The 22,750-nt window shown below is 43.8% G+C and overlaps 2 protein-coding genes across 2 annotated transcripts in view; one reads left to right on the top strand and one right to left on the bottom strand.

The window, feature by feature from the left end:
• Positions 1-22,750, top strand: part of LOC118919077 (guanylate cyclase 2G-like) — an 83,706-nt gene that overhangs the window by 41,326 nt on the left and 19,630 nt on the right. The window lies entirely within an intron of this gene.
• Positions 429-17,072, bottom strand: TECTB (tectorin beta). The gene is made up of 10 exons (XM_036898926.2): positions 16,831-17,072; positions 15,825-16,015; positions 14,358-14,500; positions 14,180-14,252; positions 8,568-8,671; positions 8,346-8,429; positions 4,651-4,813; positions 3,347-3,419; positions 2,146-2,178; positions 429-1,036 (listed from the first exon to the last, which is right to left on the bottom strand). Exons 1-10 carry the CDS (start codon positions 16,904-16,906, stop codon positions 915-917), a joined length of 1,062 nt encoding a protein of 353 aa, XP_036754821.1. The 5' UTR covers positions 16,907-17,072; the 3' UTR covers positions 429-914.

Raw genomic sequence — 22,750 nt, 5'->3', positions numbered from 1 at the left:
TTAACAAGACAAAAAGCAGATATGGGCTTGAATGTTGAAGTAAAGGCCAAGTGAGATCAAACCATTTTGCAGAAATGAAGCTTTCTTAGTAGGTCAAATCTGAAAAAGAATAGTGAGAGCCCTGCCCATCACAAGAGTATGTAGGCCTCGGTTTGACAATCCTCAGAGAACCTGTCATGGCAGTCATGCCACAGGCATGTTGCAAGCAGTGATTTTATTTAGGCAATGTCACATTATGATGTTAATTCATGTTAATGTGAGTTTTATTCTTTTTGTAGTTTCATTCCTATTTATAATTTTCTTTTGAGTTTAGAAAAATGTATCAGCTATTAAAAATGACTTTACGTATTTAAGAAACTGTAATAAAAACAAACTAGGTTAGCACTGGGGGGTTCTCAAGAATTGTTTTCCTTTTATGACTCAGGTTGAAGCAAAACTACTGTATTTCAGTCTGATTTCCATAACATCCTTTGAAAGTTTGGAACCCCCCCTACCCCTGCCTTGCAGCTCAGTCCTGGTCCTTGGGTAAGAATAATAATTGCACGGTATCAATGACAAAGGCCCCCTTCCACAGCGCTGCTATCCTGTGCACTCTGTACTTAGCACCGACTTTGTGGTTATGCTCTACATTCTCCTCAAAGTGCTCAGCTGCTCTTGGTTGGATCTGCTAGTTTTAAAATTCCACTAGCTTTCAAAGGAATCTGCCATGCCCTGACTTGAGTATAGGGGAAGGAGGCTCCTCCTCCAGCTGCAAGAGAGGCTGGCAGGATCTAAGAGCCACAGGAAGCCCCAAGAGGAAGTGGGGCACCAAAGAAAAGCAATCACTGAAATTCACGAATCACTGGAACACATATTTGGCAAAATGCAATTCTCTCCTCCCTAACAGTATGGTCTTCTGTTTGTTCTTTTTGGCATCACAATAAGTGTGAGCTTTTCATCGGTGGAGATGGTTTGGGGAGGAGCTGCAGCTGCCTGCCTGCTGACTCCTGTAGCGCAGCACAGACCCCCAGCATCACGAGCAGGGCACAGAGGACATCTGTGAACCAGACAGGAAAGGAGACAGAAACAGTTCTACAAGGGTCAGGGACAACTCAGCAGAGCTGACTCAGTAAGTGTTAGGCGGGTTTTCATAAAACCTCTGCACATTTTACATAGAGGCAGTTTTATTCATCCTTTGGGGTTTCTGTAGCTCACTTTCATCAGTGTAAAGGACCTAACAGAAAAACCTAGGTTATGGACCTTACCTAGATTTCGATAAGACAGTGATGGCACATTTCACAGAGGGCTTGCCCCATGGAACTTTCTTTAGAAATGATAATCTAGGATTGGAGTCTTAAAATACTGGTTTATGTGATTTTCTGTAATTGTGAGAACAGACTCTCATCTGTGAGACTGTTAATAAATAGTACTGTCTTACCCCATCTCTGCACATAGTTGCCCCTCTCATCATTCAGGTGAGGGCTTGGGTCTTAGATGAAATGTTTCTCCCTCTGAGAGGCTTCCCTGGCTGCTCTCAAAATCATTTCTCTGCCCCACCGCTTGCCCCAACACATCACACAGATCGGAAGGACAGGGCCTTCCTGACCTGCTATCAAACCACAGTAGCTACATTGCCTAGAATGGTGCCTAGAACAGTCAGCAATCATGGCTGATCTTTACTGGATGTTTGCTGTGTGCTGGACATTGTTTGGTGCCTTTAGCTATAATATTTAATCCACAAAACAGCCATGTGTGAAAGGAGTAATTAGTAGGCTGATTTTTTTGTGGAAACGGGGGTACAGAAGGATGAGGTCATTGCCCAAGGCCACTCCGTTAATGAGTGGCAGAATTATAGGGGGGACCCAGAAATAGTTATTGACAGGAACCCAGGCAGAGCCGCCTGGTGATGTCTTTGCTGAGAAGCAGGCTCCCGTTCCGCTTCACCTAATTTTCCCCAGCCCCTCCCTCCCTTCAGAGCTCAGGGGCTGGCTGGAGAGATCTTTTTCTACTTCCGTCCCGCACTGCCCCACTCAGAAGTGCTTTAAAGAGTAACTTTTAATTCTCATAGCCTTTGCTGGGGCCAAAAGTAAGTTTCTTTTGAAACACACATCTGCCTTCCAGAGGCATTGCCCCATGACATTTCCCAGTGTTCCCTCTTTTCCTTACCTGAGAAGCTATAGAAACTCGAGAATCCCCTGCCTGTAGTGAGTAAAGAAAGAGAATACCAAAGGTTTAAAAAAAGACCATGGAGGAGAAGGAGAAGTCTTAGAAGTATGTTTTTAAAATACAAACCTGACGGCATCCCCCCACCCCCATTAAACTAACAGGCCCCCATTGTCTTGGAGGCAAAGCTGCTAGTGGGATTTACCCAGGCTTCCTCCTACACCATTGTCTCCTCGACTCTCCAAGGCGGAGTTTGGTTAACTTTCTGGAAAAGGCCAGACAGGAGACCTTTCTGGCTATGGGTCATATGGTCTCTATCCCCAACGACTTGACGCTGCCACAGTGTGAAAGCAGCTGGACTCGGCACCTAGATGCACCAGCGTGGCTGTGTTCCACTGAAACGTTATAGACATTCACATTTGATTTGATATGATTTTTTCTGTCATGAGATATCATTCTTTTGATTTTTTTTCAACCATATAAAAGGTAAAAGTTGTTGTTAGCTTACAGGACATACAAAATCAGGTGGCAGCCTGGATTTGGCCCCGGTCATAGTTTGGGAACCGTCTTTAAGTTGTAGCTTCTTAAGGGCACAGCCTGCCCACAACAAGCCTTGCTCTCCCTTCATGTCACACCACTCTTCAGGTCATACTTAAAGATAACCGACAGAGGTCTTCCCTAAGCCCTGCAACGAGTTGAATCCTGCTGCCTCCCCCACCCCCATTAACAGTAGTCTCGTAAGCATTTCGGCTCTCCTTGCTAGATGGTAAATTCTTGAGGGCAGGGCCCTGTGTGGGTCTCCTATTCCTGTATTTCTGAAACCCCGGTGCCCAGCCCAGGTCAGGCCCAGCACTGGCTACTCAATAGAATCTTGTCGACTTGCACTGGGTGTTCCCACTATGTTTCCTTTTCTATTATATTGTTGACTGTATTCTGTCTGGAAGCCCAGCACTTCCAAATTGCTTGTGGGCTTTGGAATTTAGGCCACAGATGGAGCTTTTCAGGGTAGTTAACAAACCTCCACTCCTTGGTGTGGCCAGAGCTACCCTGCTCCCCACCCCCAGCTGGGAAGACTCAAGCTGCAGGTAAAGGTTGTGTCTACAGGCACAGCCGGTTTGGCAAGTCAGTTAAAATGCTCAAACCGGCTGTGCCTGTGGACGCAGCCCGGAGTGAGTGCAACCATTTGGAAAACAGAGAGGCTTACTCCGCAGGGAGAGCTCCACGACCAGGACGCCCCCGGTCTGGTCCCGCAGGAGGCGTTTCCTCTTGTCGCAAGTCTGAGGACCCAGGAAAAGCAGAGGGAGAGCAAGAGGAAGGGGGGATGAAAAGTGAACAGAGGAGAGTCAATGGAGAAAGACAAGAGATTTTAAAAAGTCACAAGCTTAATATAGTCAAAATTCCCCAGCCAACAGATATAAGTTACCTTATTACCTTTAACAACTCAGAGAGGTATCTTTCATCCCCTCTCTCACTGGAGAAAAGAAAGAGAGCTTACTTTATGACCTCTACAAGCTGGAAGAGGTCACTGGGTATGGAAGGGATTGACACAATTTCATTAGATAAGTAAGGCTTTCCCTACAGTTTCACCATGAATGCAGACATGGACACTTGCAAAATGTGCTCTGGTTCATTGTCTTTTCTTTTTTAAACATAGTGCCAATTATTATCCTTTCATCAGGTGTTAAATGTCTCTCTGCTCCCTTCCCTTTCTCTATTCATGCTCATAAGCAACCACCTTCTGGCCAAAGGAACCAATAGAAATAGAGATTCTACTCTTATTTCTGCTGTGGACCATATTTTGGAATCACTGTTGTAAGGACAAGGTTCATACCAGGTTGCAGTGGAAACCTGTCTTCCACCTGAATTCGCTGCACATGTTGTTTTGATTCTGCCGCAACTTCTTGGTGGGAAATGCTTGGAGCAAAACTGACCCCCGGCCTGGGCTGTGCTAAACATGCCTGTGAAGCCACAGTCCCCTGCTGGTCCCTTTCTCCCATGCGGTCAGATCAACTGTGACCCAGTGTGGCGAATTTCCACAGCATCTCTCTGGTCCAGCTCAAGTCCCAGAGATGAGCCCTCAGGCCAGCCAGTCAACAGTTAAAAATACCCACCTTTTGCTTCCATCCAGAGCCTATTGCTACCACTAGATTTTGAATTTTCCTTGTGCTTTTAACTTTTTCAAAGTATTTCCATGTCTGTGATCACATCTTTTACCTAGCTTGATCTCTGAAAGAGAAGGGCACCATTACTTTTCACCACTCTGCCCTTAAAGGTGAGAAAACCAGGCTCCAGAGGTTAAGTGACATGTGTCAGACTATGTAGCCTGTTGGTGGCAGGGTGGACAGGGCCTGGATCGTCTCCCCCCACCTCCAGTGTCCTTTCCTCCAGAATGTCCTCAGCACACATCTAAACTGTTCTGGTTATGATTTCCCAGCTAAATATACAGCTTGTCAAATACTACCCCATATCCCTTGGGTAACATTTTTATTCTGGGGAGAGGTGGCTCACCACTGGGCAGGAGAGCTTCTCACTGTCACAGATGAACGTCTCACAGTGTAACCAAACCTTGGAGAGTTTGGGGATGTTCTGGAACCGGAAAGCATTGAATTGGAAGGTTGCTCTGTGATCTTTCCCATTCTCATGCACAAGGACTGTCTCATCTGTGGGGCAGCTGAAGCATGTGGGGGCAGGGCAGGGGTGTAGAGAGAAAATGTTACCTCCTGAACTCCCACAAGGAGGCGAATCCATAGAAAACAACAGCACTCCCCTTGGCTTTTGGCACAGCATGTTATCCTTCCAAGATGTTTTGATTGGCAGCACCTCACTTAGCCTCACGTCTGTGAGGTCTAGTTGAGCAATGAGATGGGTGTGACAGTCCGTATTCTACAGACAGGTTATAGCTTTGGGGTAGGGGTAGGGTTGCCTTATGAGAAGCCACAGGCCTAGGAAGTCACCACTTCCGTCCCAAAGTGGAATCCCCAAGAGATGAAGCTCTCTGAAGGTCTGGGATATGTACAGACTCCCGGTACATATACAAAATAAAGACGATGGTTCTGGGAACAGCCTTTTGCAAAGTAATGCCCCAGCCACCTAAGCCCAAGTCACCAAACACTTTTCTCTGTGTGTATTGTGAGCTTTCGCCCCTGGGAATTTGAATCTATGTTGTACTATATAAGTTCTGTATTATGTCATATAGTTACATTTGTAAAAATGTGGTTATATTTTTAATATAAAAACAGAAAAAATGACTGGCAGGTTACCATCTAAGTATTCACACTGACTATTGTGGAGTGCTGGAGTTATGGACAGTTTTTGTTTTCTTTTTTGCATCTTTTCACTATTTCCTAAATTCTCTAATGAGGATGTAGTATTTGGGAAGTTCCAGAGTCCCAAGTGTAATAATTGGCATAAATGATATAAACAATGACACCCATGGGCATTTGCTGAAGGCAGTGGGTCCTCACCTGTGAATCTTGTCTCCCAGAGGACATTTGGCATTGTCCTTGTCATGACTGGGCATCGGGGGTGGGGGTGGGGTGCTACTGACATCTAGTGAGTAGAGGCCAGGATTGCTGTACAACATTGTACAGAGCACAGGACAGCTCCCAGAACAAACAATTATCTGGCCCAAAATGTCAGTGGGGTTGAGATAGAAAAATCCAGGTTTAAGCAAAATACTTTTTCATTTACCACATACTGATTCTCTAGTTAAGTGCCAGGCATTCAACCAGATATTGAGAGCAGACACAATTTTTCTTGGGAATGTATAGTGAGGCCCGCACAAGTGTTGGGGCTTGTTGTCTGCAAGTGACAAGGAAGCCCAGTGTCTGTCCTCTGTGGACAAAGGTCTATGGGTCCAAGAGCTTAGGACAGCACCACAGTGAATCCCAAAGTTAACTCTGACTCTTGCCAATCCGACTCACCAGCCACACCAGACAGAGGTCCAGCTGCTCCACAGAGCCTCCAAGAGGTGCCCTTCCTCACCCCATTCCATCAAAACTGGACGTCAGGGGCCAAAGTAGAGATAGGATGAAGGAAAGCCAGCCCTGAGAGCTGGTGGGTGAAAAGAGGAGGGAATGCTGTGCCTTGTGTCTGGAGTAGCGGTCAGAGCTGGGCTCCCTTGGGGTGGCCTCTGAGCTGGGGGTGTTTTCCGAGCTGTGAAACAAGACTCTTGGAGGATCAGTTGGTGAACAAACCTGAGATCTCCTTACAGTAGCTCCTTGAGGCTGGAGTGTCTGAGGCACAGTGTCAGCCAAGGGAAACAATGTAAGCAGAGCTTTGCTGGGGGCGTGGAGGAGGCAAGTCACGGGCGGGCCCAGGGCCCTGGCACTGCCGCCTTTCCACCAGGGCCGTGGCCTTCTGATGCGGCGGGTTAGCAGTGCCCCTGCATGTGTAACAGAATCCCTGTGCATGCTAGCGTTTGAGGACCACTTCTGTAGACAACCAGAAAGCCCCAAACATCCTCTTTTCTGCCATATTACACATCTGCCAGGTGCGAGCCGTGGCACCGGTACTGTCTGCAGGGAGATGATGCCACGGTATGACAGAAACCCTGGCCCTGGGCAGCCATTGTCAGAGAGCTTCCCAGTGCCTGATGGTAATTTCCGGTCCTTGCAGGTCAATAATTTATTTCAGAATCTCCCTGAATTCATTTGATTGCGTCATTGTCAACAGAACTACCATGAAACATTCAATGTCAGATGTGAAGTATGTGTTTAAGTCACGCTCCCATCTCTGCATGAATCTGCTGGGCTGCTTAGAAGGGGCTCTGCTGGCCTCTCATACCCACACCGCTTAGGCAATAATACTGCCTGAGTCTGAACCTTAGATCGTCTGTCTTTTACTAGTTCTAGACTTTGGGCATTTCCTAACCTGTCTAAGCCTTGGTTTTCTCATGTTTAAAATAATGGTTGTTATACTACCTATCTTATAGGTAGTTTAATGACATTTAAATAAATTAATATTTGTAAAGCACCTACCTAAAACATGTCTGGTATGTTGTAAGTGCTGTAAAAGTGTTTGTTAAATAAAAATAAATAGTTAAAGGTCCAAAGGGGCTTTACCTTTGTTATCTAATCATTTTTGTCCCTGACCCCGATGTTTACGTAGCCCTGGTGACTGAGTAAACACGTGCCCATTGGGCTGCTTTGGTTTGGGGAACGGCCTCTTCTGTATTTACTGGTCGTTGTGGGGGTATTGCCCACACCTCCAGTCTAGTTCAACCTCTCCTCTGTTTTCCAAAGTTACAGTTCTAAGTGTTTCTGGGCAATTGTCATCTCCAGCTCAACATGCCTTCCCTGAATTCAAGGAGAATCCCTCATCCAGAAACCTTCTTCCCCAGCAGCCCACAGCAAACAATTCCACACCTCCACAGCCCACAGATTCAACAGTACAAACCATGTTTGTCACATAGTCCTCACACTAGTTGCCCCGTCCTGCCTTCAACCCCATATCCACTTGGTTGCTAAATTTCGATCACTTCTGTCTCCTTTGGATGACCTTCTCATGTACCTGGCTACCCCTCAGACCAGGTCTTTATTACCTTTGGCTCAGACGCTGCAGCCTCTGATCTGGTCCTCCTAGTCCCGTGTACCGTTTCTAAATTATTCTGCCTATAGCTTCCAGAATCACCTTTCCATTGTGCAATACTTCAGTTCTTTAGTAGAAAATTTTAAGAGCTCCCCACTATCTACTTAATTAATAGTAAAAACAATGACATTATTTAAATCAATTGGATATTGACTATGTACTACATGCTAAGCTTTTTACATAGATTATTTAACTTAGTCCTCACCAGGGTTCTGGTGTTGGGCTGACTGGACTTGAACCCACTCCAGCCCCCACCCCTGCCAACCCCCCCAACACACACACTGTGTGACATTACTTAACCCTTCCTGTGCCTGTTTCTGCATCTGGAAAATGGGGATGGCAATAATTACCTACCTGTTGTAAGGCAAGTAAGTTAATACATGATAAAGGTCTCAGAACAGTACCTGGTACCTAAAAAGCACTATATAAATATGTAGTTTTATATTTATGTAAAAAATGTTTGTTAGTATCAGTACTCAGCCTGGAAGCACAGAGGATGTCACTGAAGTGACCCCAAGAGGCTTTGCCTCTTCTGCCCAAGTTGTCCAACCAGAGTAACCCTGGATCTACCCGGCCCCACCTCTCAGCCCTGTTCTCCAGAGAGTGGTACCTACCCCTTGTTGATCAGCTGCCACTGCAAGGGATACATGAAGTCAGCCGAGGGTGTGGCCCAACAGCTGTTCAAAACCACTTTAAACCTAGGAATGAAACCAAACACATCACTTGGAGCCAGAGAATTTATGCCTAGAAACATCTGGTGATTAGAAAATCTCTTGGCTGGTCTTTTTTTCCTTTTTTTGTATTTAAAAACATAAACATGGAGGAAATATACTTACCTAATGCTTAACCCTTTGGCTTCTACTCCCGCAAATAGATCTGAACCGATTTCGGATGTCTCCAGGACAAAAGGGGCTTCTTTCTTGGTGGAGAACTTGGCATTCTTTGGAAGGAAATCGAGACTGGACATTATGACCTCTCAGACGCAGCAGTTGGGTCTAATAGGGGATGAACTGGGATGGATGGGGGTGGAAATCAGCCCAAAGATGCAGGCACGTAAGACCACAGGGAGACTTCCTAAGGTGCTGGTGCCATCTTAGAGGGGAGAGAACATTACACCTGGATTTCCTGGTCACAGTGAGCCTTGATTCTGTGTCTCATCAATACCAATGTAGAACACGATTTGGATGATGGAAAAAAAGCAGAATCCAAGAGTGCTGAAGTCCTGTGTTTCACTGTATCACCCAAGGGCAGGGGACCAAACACGTACCACCATGCCTGGCCTTTGCTCACCTCCACTGCTATTTTTGCCTGAGCAGATTCCAGCCTGAGTTGGAAACTTCATGATCTGATTCCCAGTACAGTTAACTACAACAACAGTAGTGACAACTGGTTGCTCACCACCTGTGTGTCAGGCGTGCTCTCTACTGGGATATCTCTGTGTCAGGATATCCTAACTATTGAGATATTCTAGAGAACAAAGCAGAGACCTCTGTTTCCAACAACCTGACATTCTAGTGGGGGAGACAGGCAGTAGACCACAAGTAAGCAAATTATAGAGTACGTTAGAAAGAATGTAGTAGTTACATTAAAAAAACTATAAAACATGTAGACCAGGTTAAACTGGATTGGGGGTGTGAGGGATGGTAAGCTGCAGTTTTAAATACAGTAGCTGGGGAAGCCTTATTGAGAATGTGATATTTGAGCCAAGATTTGAGGGAAGTGAGAAAACCTGTGCTTCTGGCTGCAGCACCAATACTAAGAAACACTGATTTAGTGCTCATAGGCTCCAGGGAGGAAGGGCTTAGCCAGAGCAGAGGCACAGGGGTATGTGCGGCTGGCAGGACAGCAAGGAGGCCAATGTGCTGGAGCGTGGGTGAGCAAAGAGGGGTTTGTGGGGTTAAGGCAGGAAGTGGGGGGGCAGGAGATGAAGTTAGAGAGCTATGGGGATGGTTCCAGTAGACTGTGTGCAATAGAGAGACATTGGCATGATTCAAGCACAGAAGCATTAGCCTTTAGTCACTGGTCTGGCACATGTGGTCTTTGCCTGCCATCTTCATCAGGCACCTCTGGGTGAGCTATTAGGAATAATAGTAGTGTTTCCAATTGACTTACCCAAAGGAAACTTGTTTCTCCATTCTTTAAGTCTTGCATTCATTTGACTCTAGTATCAATCTTTAACTGCTCTGACTTTAGCTTCCGGAGACAAAACATCATGATGGAAGGACAAGGATCCTGGGCTAATTCTAGCTCCCATCACTAACTTCAGACATACTCAAGGCAAGTCAGACTTTTTGGTCTTAGTTTTCCCATCTGCAAAATGGGAATACCCTTTTTCTTCACCTGTCCTGAAGAAATGCTTTTATGATGGTGATTTTATGTAATAGAAGCATAAGGCTTAAACCAGGATACTAGTTAAATGATTGAGTTTCATGGACTTGGAGATTTGCAGAACTGCAATAGGTAAACAGTGGCAGCAAGGATATCTAGTTAAAATGGACTTTAACCCTCTAAGGATCAAATTCAAAGAATTTGCTGAGAGGCCTCAGAAATCATCTTCCAGTGGCTCTTACATTATTTTACTTCATTATTATTACTTCAGGTCCAGCCAGGGGTCCCTGACTGAGTCATCTAGAAGTCAACCATTTTCTTCACATCTGTCAGCCTCCTGCACCATTTAAATGGTTCAATAATTAAACAAGAAGTTCTTAGTCACGAATGATTTACTCCCTTAATAAGCAGCTTGACGTGGCAGATTTACAGAGATTTTTAATGTTCCCTGTTATTTTCTGAGACCTGGTATATTTAAAGAGACTGATTCCAAATACGGGACCTAATGTGGGGACCACAACTATAGTCTCCAGCCTCGCCAGAGGAGCTTCTCCCACTCCATCTCCTAGGACCCAGCCGGCAGAGGACTGGAATATTGGAATAATACCTCTGCTCACAGAGGAACCTGTCTGATTCTGTTACAAAGTGGGGAAAAGAATCCACACTGTTAATTAAATTTTGGAAACGAGTTTCTCCACTTCTCACCTTACCAAGTTAAGGCAATTATCAGCAATGGTTTCCCCCTGTGTTTTTATAACATGAAAATTAGGAACCTGTTTCCAGATAGCTTCCCCCTATAATACCTGGACAGTTTGTTTTGGCATCCCTGTTACTAGAGTCAAATGAATGCAAGACTCACATAAACTACTCATTCATTGTAGTGAAGGAAGAGAACCTTGAAAAATCGTGCCATCCAGTCCCTTCACCTGACCAAAATGCTGAGTCACAGCCGGCTAATGGCACAAGTTAGGATGTCCTTCTGGTTTAACAGCAGTTCATTTGGGCAAGATCTGGGGGCCTCTTTTGCTCCCAAGCTCAGTGTGGAACAGAGGTGAGAGGAAACTATCCAAAGCTAATATTATCCTAGAACGTGTCCTAGTGTCTTGCTGAGCATGGATGGTCACCCCTGACCCGCTGTGCTCTGCATCGGTCTGACAAGGTCTAGAGTATAGCATTTCCACTCTGGGCTCTGCTTTTTAATAAAGAAACTGACCAAGTGGATCGTACTCAGAGAAGACAGACTAAGATGATGAGTGGGTCATGGTTAGCTTGGGAAAGACAAGCTTAGAGAGTTAAGGACCATCAGCTGCAGCATTACATGGTGTTCTTTCAGAAAACGGAACCAGAACCAAGGCGTCAGAGTTCAGGATGTCAGGTTTCATATACTGACCTAAAATGGGAAGGCCTGACCTGCCATTGTCCTTGGAAGAGGTGAAGAGCCACCCCAAGCAATCTTGCGGAAGGAATTTGGACTTGGGGTAGAAGGTCACAGTTAACTACTCTGCGGCTTGTTCTGACTCTGGAAGTCTATGATTTTGGCCGCTAGTACTTGCATTCGTTCCACCCCAAGCTTTTTCATTTGTCTCTGTCTAAGAGGAATGGTCAGCAGTATTTCAGCTGAATCAAAGTCAGCCTAATCTGACACTGACATTGATGTTCAGCCCTGTAAAGGCACCAATGGTGGGGCTAGGAGTTCCCAGTTTCCATTTAAATGGGTTCAAAGGCTACAGTCATGAGAATGGCTACTTTCACAGGCTCTTACCTCATACCAGGCACTGTGGTAAGTGCTTCAGAAGGATTACCATTTAGTGCACGTAATAAACCTATGGGGTAAGTGCTTTTACTATCCCTATTTAACAAATGGAGAGAAGGAGGCCCAGAGAGGTTAACTAACTTGTCCAAGGTCCCACAGCTAGTAAATGGTGGAACCAGACTTCAAACAGTAGGCTGATGGCGAGGACTATTTTCGAACCACATTGCAAGGCCCCTCCTGCAAGCTGACTACCTTCCCTTATTTGGGATTGGAAGCCACGGTGACTTTTCACCAAGAATATCAACCACGAGCCACTGGCAGGAGTGAGTGGGAGGACATAGAGAAAAGAGGGGAAGCTTGCTGAGTAGAGCTGGTGGTTTCGGAGCCTAGGATGGGAGCTCTTGGAATCCTAAGCAATTAGCTGTGCATTGATTCATCGTGCAATCTAGGGCACAGCTCTGTCTCTGGTAATTTGATGGAAATATATGCAGGGAGCAGCTGTTGCTTCAGAAACACACAAGAATGCTCTCAAAGCGGAAGAAAAAAGGAGAAAAAGACCAACTGCATGGGTCAGGCATAGGAAGCTGAGCCCATGGTGGGAATAGTAATCAGTACAGTTCCTGTTGTAACAGCAGAACACCCCCTCGGCTGAGGCCCATTTGTCCTGTACGGATCTTGGTGGGCCCCAGGGGATATCTTTGCTTCATTTGTAGAACAGTTCAAGGAGGTATCCTGTTAAGTCTGTCCACCCAGCTCAGAGGATGTTCCTCTTAAGTTTTGTTTTTTCTTAAAAAAATAAATAGGCTCCTTCCAGTTCTAAGATTTGATATTTCTGTCTGAAACAGCCCAACATAGCCAATGGTGGGTGATAATTTTTGACAATCTAAATGCTTTTCTGTTTCCAACTGTCATAAAAATCTTCACAGGATCATGCCTATAATCTTAACTGGTTAAAGTAACAATCATGTCCATCTAGAGGGGGACTCAGTAGACAACCTGTTATCAGAACATCCCCGGAGACTGTTGACCACGCGTAAAGCCTATTTTTTTCTCTCTGGATAAGCCATCACTTCCTGCAGTGGTTTGCCATGCTGTCTTCTCCCTGGCAGTGCCCACTGAGTTAACCCTCTTGATTAGAGGCCCGGGGGCTCTGTGGGATTCCCCTTCTCAGGACTTAACCACCGGTGGTGTGTGCCCAGAGGCAGATTTAGGTTTTGTAGGACTTTAAAGCTTATGTAATTTCGAGAGTCCTCTTCAATAAAACAAATCAAAACTTTGAATACAAAATTAGATACAGGAGACTTGATAGGGGTCATGAAGCTTCAGCACCATCCCCTTCACAGCAGGCAGATCTGCAGGTGGCCTGTGTTCTGCACTGGGCCCTGCTCCTAGCTCCCTGTGGGGTCTTGGGCCCACCATTTCCTCCTGCTGGAGTTCAGGTCATCATCTGTAAAACGGCCTAGGTTATTCTAGGATCCCATCTAGCTCTCACCTCCTGAGGGCAGCAGGGTTAATAGCTGCCAGGGAGCCAGTGAAACAATTCCAAGCGTTCAAGGACAGTGGAGTTTTCCAAGTAATATAGTCACCTGCTTTGTGAAATGAAGAGGTGGGATATGATGTCTTTTAAGGATATCTTCTAGTTCTAGTATTCTATGTAAAAGTTTCTATTTCTACCTTCCTCTAGCTGGCTAGTGTCACTATGTATATGCCTCTTCACTGGAAACTGCAGGTTTAAAAAACAAAGCACCCCTTCTAAACAGGAGGGCAGCTAGGCTAATGGCCATTGCATATTTAGTTTCTCTGGAGCACTTTATTTTGGAAGACTAAGTGTACCTTAATTTCAATGTCAATACAGGCAGCCTGCCCAAATGGAACAAGGCAGCCCACTAACTGAAGGGCTTGGAGACCAGAGAGCTAGGCAGCAGAGGCTCCTGAGCCCTGTGCCAGGTAGGACACCCACTACTCCTGTCAAATGTTTTAACAAGAGCTAGATCCTAATATAAATCTCTCGAGTGGGTTGTAGTGGAAACTAATCTTGTTTAAGAGTTAGATCTATTAGCTGTTTTATTGTGTGTTGACTTTCAGCAACTCACAGGATCTCTCTTGCCTCAATTTTTTCATCTGTATAATGGAAGGTTGGTTGTATATCTGTGTGGCGCCTTCCAGCTCTTCTCTTCCGTCTGTGAATCTACTTTTCTGCCGCATCTAGTCTTAGGGAGGTCTAACGCCAGAGCAAAGCTGCTGCCTCAACTTGAGTTCAAGAATGGAGCTCTGCAGGCTGCTTAGGGAAGAGCACACCTGGAGGAAGCATCCCATTATCTGCTGGACAGACCACAGGGAAGTAATGGGGACCTGGAGGCCACTTACAGTGTAGAAGTTGAGAGATAATTGGCTTTCAAAGGTGCCCATGCTCCCGTTCTTCACATGAACAGTGGCCACTCTGAAAAGGGGAGAGAATTTTGCATAAGGACTGAAACATGCCTGATTGACAGGGACTGCAGAACACACTTACGGCAGCCAGCCATGCACTCTCAGAGCAGCTTACCTCTGATCAAAGGCAGCCTGGTTCACCAAGTAGGTAGAGTGGTAGGTACAGGAGAACGAATAGTTCACGGGCTGGTTCTTTATGATCACTGTGCTGTCATTGGAAACAATGTGGCTGTAGAAGTGGTAGATGGGGGGCTTGTACTAGAGAAAGGAAGAGGGCAGTTAGGGTGGCCTGTACCCCTACCGTGGGAATGAGGGTTCCAGGAAAAGTGATTGAAGATGACTCAAAAAAACTAATGGGAGGACATGAATGTCTGCCATTGACAGGGACAACCCACTCTTTTTGTCTGTGGGAGAGTTGATAATTTTTGTAAAGAGTCCCTGAGTCTGTTCAACTAAGATTGCTTAAAATAATCTAAGATGAATGTTGTACATTTCAAAGAAATCCATATACCCCTTGGGCTTCTGACCAAAAATAACTGACTCAAGAATCTCTATTTTCAACACCAACTTTGTATCCATATTCCCTGGGCAAGTAATCTTACTTGAATGCCTTTGTGCATCTCCTGTTTCTAGAACATTGCTGTCTCATTCTCTGCTCTTTCCTTCTTCCAATAATAAGCACTATTTCTGAAACTTCTTCCTCTGACTTGTTGAACTCTAAAACCACAGAACATTAGTGTCAGGAGGGATCTTGAACATCCACTTGAGAAGTGGCCTGCCTAAGCCCACACATCCATTTTACCAGGATGCTCAGGACGTGATGTTTTTGTTAATTATGCTCATGACTCTGCACTGAATCACCGAATCCTTATGGGGACTTTAGGAAGAGAAAGTGGCTCTTTGGTCTATTTTCTGAGACCTGTTTGATGTACAATCTGCTGCAGGCAAGGCAAGAAGAATGCTAGACATCGATAGTGGAAATGACTCCCCTCATGACTATATCCTTATTGGTTCTATGGCCCAAACTAGTGACTTTATTGGGAGGTCTCAGATTTCTCCTCTGTCACATAAGGTTATTTGGATAGAGGTCATCTGTCATTCCTTTTAATTCTGATTACCTGTCCTGGGTACTTCATAAGACCCAATTACGAATTGTGTTATATTTTGATTACTCCTTTAAAAATGATTTTCCAAAGGCACTTTACTACCACTTCAAAGTCTTGGACAGAGGATGTTGTGCCCATCCAACCCAGGAAGGGTGGCAGCTTGTGGGCACATGCTGAGGACTCAAAGCAGGGTGGAGGTGGGCAATGTATGTTGCTTTGCTCACAGAAGGTGGCCTAGCTGGCTGTGGTAACAAATGGAGGGAATGAGATTCAAATCCAAAGCGTCACATAAACTGGGCAGAAGACAAGAATTTAACTAACACTAACATCGCAGGAAATAAGAGCTGGGATTGGCTCTCAAGAGGAAACTGGTGGGTTCTGAGTCCTTATAAGGGTGCTGAGCAGACATCTTATTCCTGGGCCCAGTTGTATCATCTTAGCAACTCCTCATGATATGTGGCCTGGGCTGGGCTTACCTCAGACTGGGTTCCACAATAGGACTTGTTTTTAGGTGACAAATCTGGGATTACAAATTGGTAATAACCTCCTTCATGGACCCCATTGTAACAGAGACCACCAAGTGCTAGCTGATGTACTTCCCATCCATAGGGACACTCAGGGATTTTGGTGATGATGGTTTTGGGGTAACAAAACACAAGAATGACATCTGGAAAGAAGATACACATGGTTTGAAATCAAATATGATAATCGTATTCATCAACATGAAGAACAGTGGGTTCCAGCCACACCTGAACATGCATAGCAGTTGATTAAAAACGTTTTCCTCACTATTCTTCATGAGCGGTGATGAAAGTTTTCCCCAAACCTCAATCATTGAAGTTCAAGTTTTATAGTTTTTGCCACATCTGTATAATATCTGCACTATACTTAATATGTATTCAATATTGGTACACTTTTAAACTTTAGTCTAGTCTATTTTAAGGAATAAATCTGAAATCAGAGTGGATGGATTGGGTAGTTATATATCTATATCTGCACTTATATCTATATCTATCTGTTCAATACATATATCAAATCCCATGAAAGTGAGCACATAACTTAAAATTAAAAATGGCCATTTCACACCCAATACTGTGAAACAGTAATTTATGACACAGGACAGAAATTCAGTTGTTAAATAGAAAATGGAAAAAAAGTGGAGATTTTCTTTCCATCTGTCTGTCTGTCTATCTATCTATCTATCTATCTATCTATCTATCTATCTATCTATGTATCTATCTATCTATCAATCATCTATTCTATCTACCCATCTATATAGCATTCTCTAATTTTAAAATAGTTTAAGTTTATCCAGTACATTTTTATTTCCTGTGGGAAAAGTCTGATTGGCATCGGGGGCCTTCAGTGCTTCTACTTGACTATGACACTACATTTTGATAACAAGATAATCACAGAGCTCTGAGCTTTGCAAGGAAAGCTTCAGGAAAATTTTCCAGGAAAAAAGATAGCACCAGGGCATACCTGCTTTATTTGGAGTGCATGATCTCGCAGAGGCTTCCGCAAAGACAGCCAACAGGACAAAGGCCCTCATCACCATTGCTTCTCAGAACCTGGTCTTTACCAGGTGGCCAAACCAAGCTGGCCAAATATTCACAGTCTTGCTAGAGCCCGAGCCTCGATCATTCTGGGTCAGAAACATGAGCAAGAAGTTAAAACCAAGGGTGAAAACAAAGCAGCACACACAATCCTGGGGGAGGCTTCCAAGGGAGATCAATAATGCTGACTCCATTCCTAAAGGTTCCTGTCTGTGCTGACAGGCAAGAAAGCGGGGCTCATACCACTGGGGACGTCAATGGTACATGCAGTTGCTCGTGTTCCCGACTGTCTCATTCTCTCTGGACTGTGGGTGCTGCCTCTCAGATGCTCCCAGATCTCTGGTCTTAGTCCTAGCTCGACTTTATATAGGCGGAGAGTGTAAAAGAAACCGGCTCCAGATAAATCACAATGAGCACACATTATCCACTGTGGGGGGAATAAAAGGGGACCTGGCACCGTAATCTGATGGGAAGCTCAGTTACGGCCACTTGAATCTAATTTCTTTACTTCACAGAGTTCGAACAACTTTTTTTTTTTTTAACTGTTTCAACCAGAGTTGGAATAAAAAATTGAATATTTTTTTCTTCTTGTACAAAAAATAACTCTGATTGAGGGCAAACTAATGTCTGGTTTCCATAATAGGTCTTGTTTTTAGGTGACAAATCTGGGTGCCAGTTTTCTTTCTTTAAGTCTGCTTTCTTATATTTTTATATGTAGGCTATCCAAAACTTTGGACGAAAGAAGGCTCAAGTTCGGTAGTGTTACACCTGATTCTCAAACAAAAAATAGGCTGTTGTGTTAATGCAAACATCTTAAAGGGTTTCTTTTTTCCTAATATTTTTTAATAAACTCTGATCTTCTAGAGTTTCTTTTGATTGTAGAGCTCTAGGCTTTTAATGATTTGTTAGTTTCCCAGAGCAATGGTATTGGAAGAAGGAACTTAGAAAGACAATCTTATGATTCAAACCTTAGTCACCAAACAAGATCTACCAAAGACAGCAGATAAAATGCTATTTCTAAGAAGTTTCCAAATATACGGCTGGAAATTGTTAGCACCCAGAAATTTCAGAATGAAAGATCAGGATTTGTTTTGATTTTTGTTTTTATAGGAAACAGACTCATTTATCAGTCACCTGAGAATATATTGTACAGAAGCCACTGCATGGAGCCCTTTGAGAGACAGATGTAAAAAGAACAAACAGATGTAAAAAAAGACAGATATAAAATGTAGCTGACAAGCTAAATTATCCATGCACAATGACTCAGAGAATACCGGAATAAATCACTGTTTTGCTACTTACCGTATTTCCTTAGTTCTAAGATACATATCCTTCCTTCCAAGCACACATAATTTAACATCTCAGAAACACTGGGATGTGTCTTATGAGCAATATACATATATAATATGGTAGAGTTTCCTTATTTCCTCAAAATCTATTGTTAAATTGATGGTATGTCTTACAAAGATGGTGCCAAAGAATGAGGATATAGCCACATGACAAGACATTAAACATTTCTGTGACTCAGTTTCCTTCTCTGTAAATGGAGGCCTGTAGCCCTGAGCTTACCTCGCAAGGTGGGAGAGCAATGATATAAAGGCTCTTGTACACTGTAAGGTACTACGTAAATAGATTACCTGAGTGACAATTTCTTACAAATGTGTGTGTCCATGAGTTGTTTTACTTTTCCACAAAGAAAAGTACCACAATGTATTGCATTGTAGACTCAAGTTCCCAGGAGACATATGTATATTATATAACAAACATGCAGTATATTTTATTGCTAAAGACCAAATGGCCTGAAGAGGGGAGTGCATGATCTCCATAAAACATTAAAAAAAAAAAAGCAAGTTGGACCAAGTTTAGGGTGGCCTATAAAAATCAGCACGTTTACACTGATCTCCATAGCTCGTTATAGCCCTACCTCCTGAGCAAAAAAGAGGCACTTGAGTCTCACAAGCATGTGTGAATTCTCTGAGTTTCTCTTTCCTAGGCCTTAGCATTACCTCTGCTTCTTCCTCCCTCCTTTTTCTTAAACATTTATTGAGCTCCTAAAATATACCAGGCGCTGCCCTAGGCCCTGGGAAGATACAGGCACAGTCAGTGGAGCTAGGAAATAGGTGGGGGTGGGGGGTGGGGAGGGAGCGTGTCCTGGGCATGCGAGGTGGAGAGGAGGGAAGAGTGGAGAATCAGACTGCTGGACAGAGGAAGTAACAAGTAAGCTACGTCACAGAGGCCTGAAACGACCTAGCTGCATAAGGAATGCTCCCTCTTGATTCGACATAAATGGTTATTCATCACTGATACTTCAGTATTGCTCTTCTAGGTATGTTGGATTCTTTGTTTCTATTTCAAGAAGATTCTTTTTGCACATCTTCAAATATGTCCTTCTTAGCCAGCCTTGACCCAAGCAGGTCAATGGGTCATCTTGTCTCTGTCCTAGAAGGGCAGGGTTCACTCATAGAAAGGTTGTGGTAGAAAAAAAAGCCTTTCTTGTCTCCCAGTGGAAATGTGAGAGGGGCACCGGTAAGATGCTGTGAGGCCGTGCAGAGCAAGGCTGAGCAGACAGACGGCAGTCAGCCTGGGGTCAAAGCCCTCCTAGGTCACCTCCTAGCTGTGTGTTCTTGGGCAAGTTCCTTGTCTTCTGTGGATCTTAATTTCGTCCTTTTCTAAAAGGATATGATAATATCTACGGCACAGTGTTACTCAGAGTATTAATGAGATGTAAACAGTTTGCACAGATATGGCTTATTTTCCTCCATAGGGGCAGGGCATCAGGGAAGACTTCTGTTTGTATTTAGTTCTCTATGGGAAATCAGAAGTACGCTGATTTAGTTCTGGGTCACTGCGGGACTGTATATACTTTTGTCATCAATTTGAATTATGCCCTGTGTAACTAAGAGCACAGGAATTAGAGGTGATCACTCTGTCACATTTCCAATTATGTGTTCTTGTGCAATCACCTTGACCTTCCCAAGCTAGCCTCCAATTTGTAACATTGGGCTTCCTATCTCCTATGGCTGTTGCAAGAACCTAATGAAATAATACGTTTAAATTTCTCAGCACAGTGCCTGGTGCACAGTAAATCCTCAGTAAAGGTTCACTGCCATTAAGTTTGTTCATCTCAGGTTGGGTATCCTCGGGCTGGAAGGACATGCCAACAGTGTTCCTGAGTGAACTCTGGACATTTTCCAGTGGGAGTATTTCTCTCTTTAGAAGCCCACCTTAACAAAGAGCAGGGGCTTTTGATTTCTTAGAGAAGCCTGATAATGATAAGATCTCGCCTACAATTTCTTGGAGGGAGGAGCTAGTTAACAATCTGGTACATGATACTCCTTTCACGGTCAAATTGAATGAAGTCGGGGAAGCAGAGTCAACTTTTGTGGCAGGCTGGTCTCTAGATGTTGAATTTGCATAAGAAATAGAATGGGACAAAATGTCCTTGGGTTAAACAGGATTTGATACTTGCTCTGATAAAAGGTAGGAGGCTCCTGTTTTTGTCAGGGTAATTACCCACCCCCTCTCTGCTTCCCAGTATCCCGCCCCTTCCTGAGTTGAGGATGGAGTGAGAGGTGTGCACCTGGGAGGTGGAGCCGGAAGCAACATCTACCACTGAGACGCGTTGCTATTTCTCCATAATACACACAAGTAATACTGATGGGAAGATTTAAAAAATCTAGGATCTTGAAACAGCCCCCTAAAGGGGCTTTTATGGCAGAGTCTTCTGAAAGGTGAGCTTGTCTTTCCTGTATCTTTCTTTTAGGAATTGCCAGGCAACAGAAGCTACCTGTTCTATTTGAAAGTCTTGCCTGATATTTGAAAGCTGACCCAGACATAAAAGAGTTGCCATTTGCACAATTCCAATCAACACTTCCATTCACAGCTGAGAAATTATATAGATGATGAATAATGATGATAAACAAATCAGGAAACTTACTGAGGTAACATGGTACTTTAAAAATAAAGCTAATAATCATGCATTAAAGTTTAAAAGGCTGCTTTTTTAGCTTATTTTTTAAAGCCTACTGTTTTGAGTTCATTAACTGTTGGCTTTGTTAATGGACTCCATTGTTTCCTGTAAGTCCTGAATCCAGCCTTCTACTTTGTGGGAGGTTCTGTTTGCCAATTTGCAAATGAGTGGGTGTTCCCTTGCAGGCTTCAGTGGTTTAGGCCTTGGGAATTAACAGTTCTCCAGAGAAAGTGGTGTTCCCCTGAGAGAAAACACATCTCATAAAAGAGAATTGAGAAGCCATTAAAGACCCTCTGCTGATAGTGCCTTAGAAATTTAGATCAAGAAGCTCCACTTCCTCATCCCCCCCAAACCCTAAAGACACCCCTTCCAGAGAAGCAGATTGCCCAGGCAGATAAACTAGCCTCTCCAGGACATCCTGCAGCCTTGTCTGGCTATCTCTGAGCAAAAGATAAAGTCTTGCCCTTCTCAAAAGAGTAGGACCTATCCACCCCTGCCTCCCCTGTCTCCTCCTACCCCTTATTCTCCTCACCTCACCTCCAATTTTTTTTTTTTTTTGAGAGGGCATCTCTCATATTTGTTGATCAAATGGTTGTTAACAACAATAAAATTCTGTATAGGGGACTCAATGCACAATCATTAATCAACCCTAAGCCTAATTCTCAACAGTCTCCAATCTTCTGAAGCATAACGAACAAGTTCTTACATGGTGAACAATTTAAATTATTACATAGTGAATAAGTTCTTACATGGTGAACAGTGCAAGGGCAGTCATCGCAGTAACTTTCAGTTTTGATCACGCATTATGAACTATAAACAATCAGGTCAAATATGAATATTCGTTTGATTTTTATACTTGATTTATATGTAAATCCCACATTTCTCCCTTTTTATTATTATTATTTTTAATAAAATGCTGAAGTGGTAGGTAGATGCAAGATAAAGCTAGAAAACATAGTTTAGTGCTGTAAGAGGGCAAATGTAGATGATCACTCACATCCAATTTTAAGACTGGAGAATAAAAAACAGCTCCTCCTCATGTCAACATTAGGGATCTCACTGCTGGTCTAAAACATGCAAGGTGAATAATTTGTTCTGTTCTTGAAATATATCTATATAGATATATACATAAAGTATATATAAATATATACATTAAACATATATTTACATAAATACACAAGCTTTTTTAATATCCATACTGTAATTGGGGTAAAGTAAGGATATTGGGGAAGGACACAAATGTTCCTTAAAGTTAAAGAATAATGGGACAGAGAAGAGGCATCTAATTTAGACAGTCTGATCAAGGAAATCTCTGAAGAGACTTGAGATGGGGCTTGCAGGCTGAGAAGGAGTTGGGGTGGGTGCTGATGGGATGTGTGCATGTGTGTATGCACACATATGCATGTGCATGTGTGTGCAGAGGCAGAATATTCTAGCAGGAGATACAACACTGAAGGGGGCGCAGATGTAGGATGGAGATAACACATTCATCAACCCTCTCATACTTTTTTATAGCTCTTTTCCTAAACTGCTAAGCAGGCTGTCTTGTTTGACTTCAAGCACATTTTCTTTTGCTTGGCCTTTCATATCATCTGAATTTCCATTCTTGGTGGATAATGCCATTTTGGGTTTTCTTTCTCTGGCAAATATCTGTCTGGTCACAGATATATAATGAAGATCAGAGTAATTGTCCCATGGATCCATAGAAACTAGAACTAATACACAGACTTACCCTCTAGGATCCATGTCTGTTTTGATTGGCTGATTTTTCCTCCCAGGAGCTTCATGGGAAGCCATTCGCTTACTCAGTGAGCCACTCACAGCTGCTGCTTCTTCACTCCTAGCCAACGTCTAACCAGGCCTGATACCTTCGTAC

This window comes from Manis pentadactyla, chromosome 8 (genome assembly GCF_030020395.1).
Source record: "Manis pentadactyla isolate mManPen7 chromosome 8, mManPen7.hap1, whole genome shotgun sequence".
In the NCBI taxonomy this organism is placed as follows: domain Eukaryota; kingdom Metazoa; phylum Chordata; class Mammalia; order Pholidota; family Manidae; genus Manis; species Manis pentadactyla.
The sequence above is the reverse complement of the archived record's forward strand: the minus strand, read 5'-3'. Positions and strand labels throughout refer to the sequence as shown.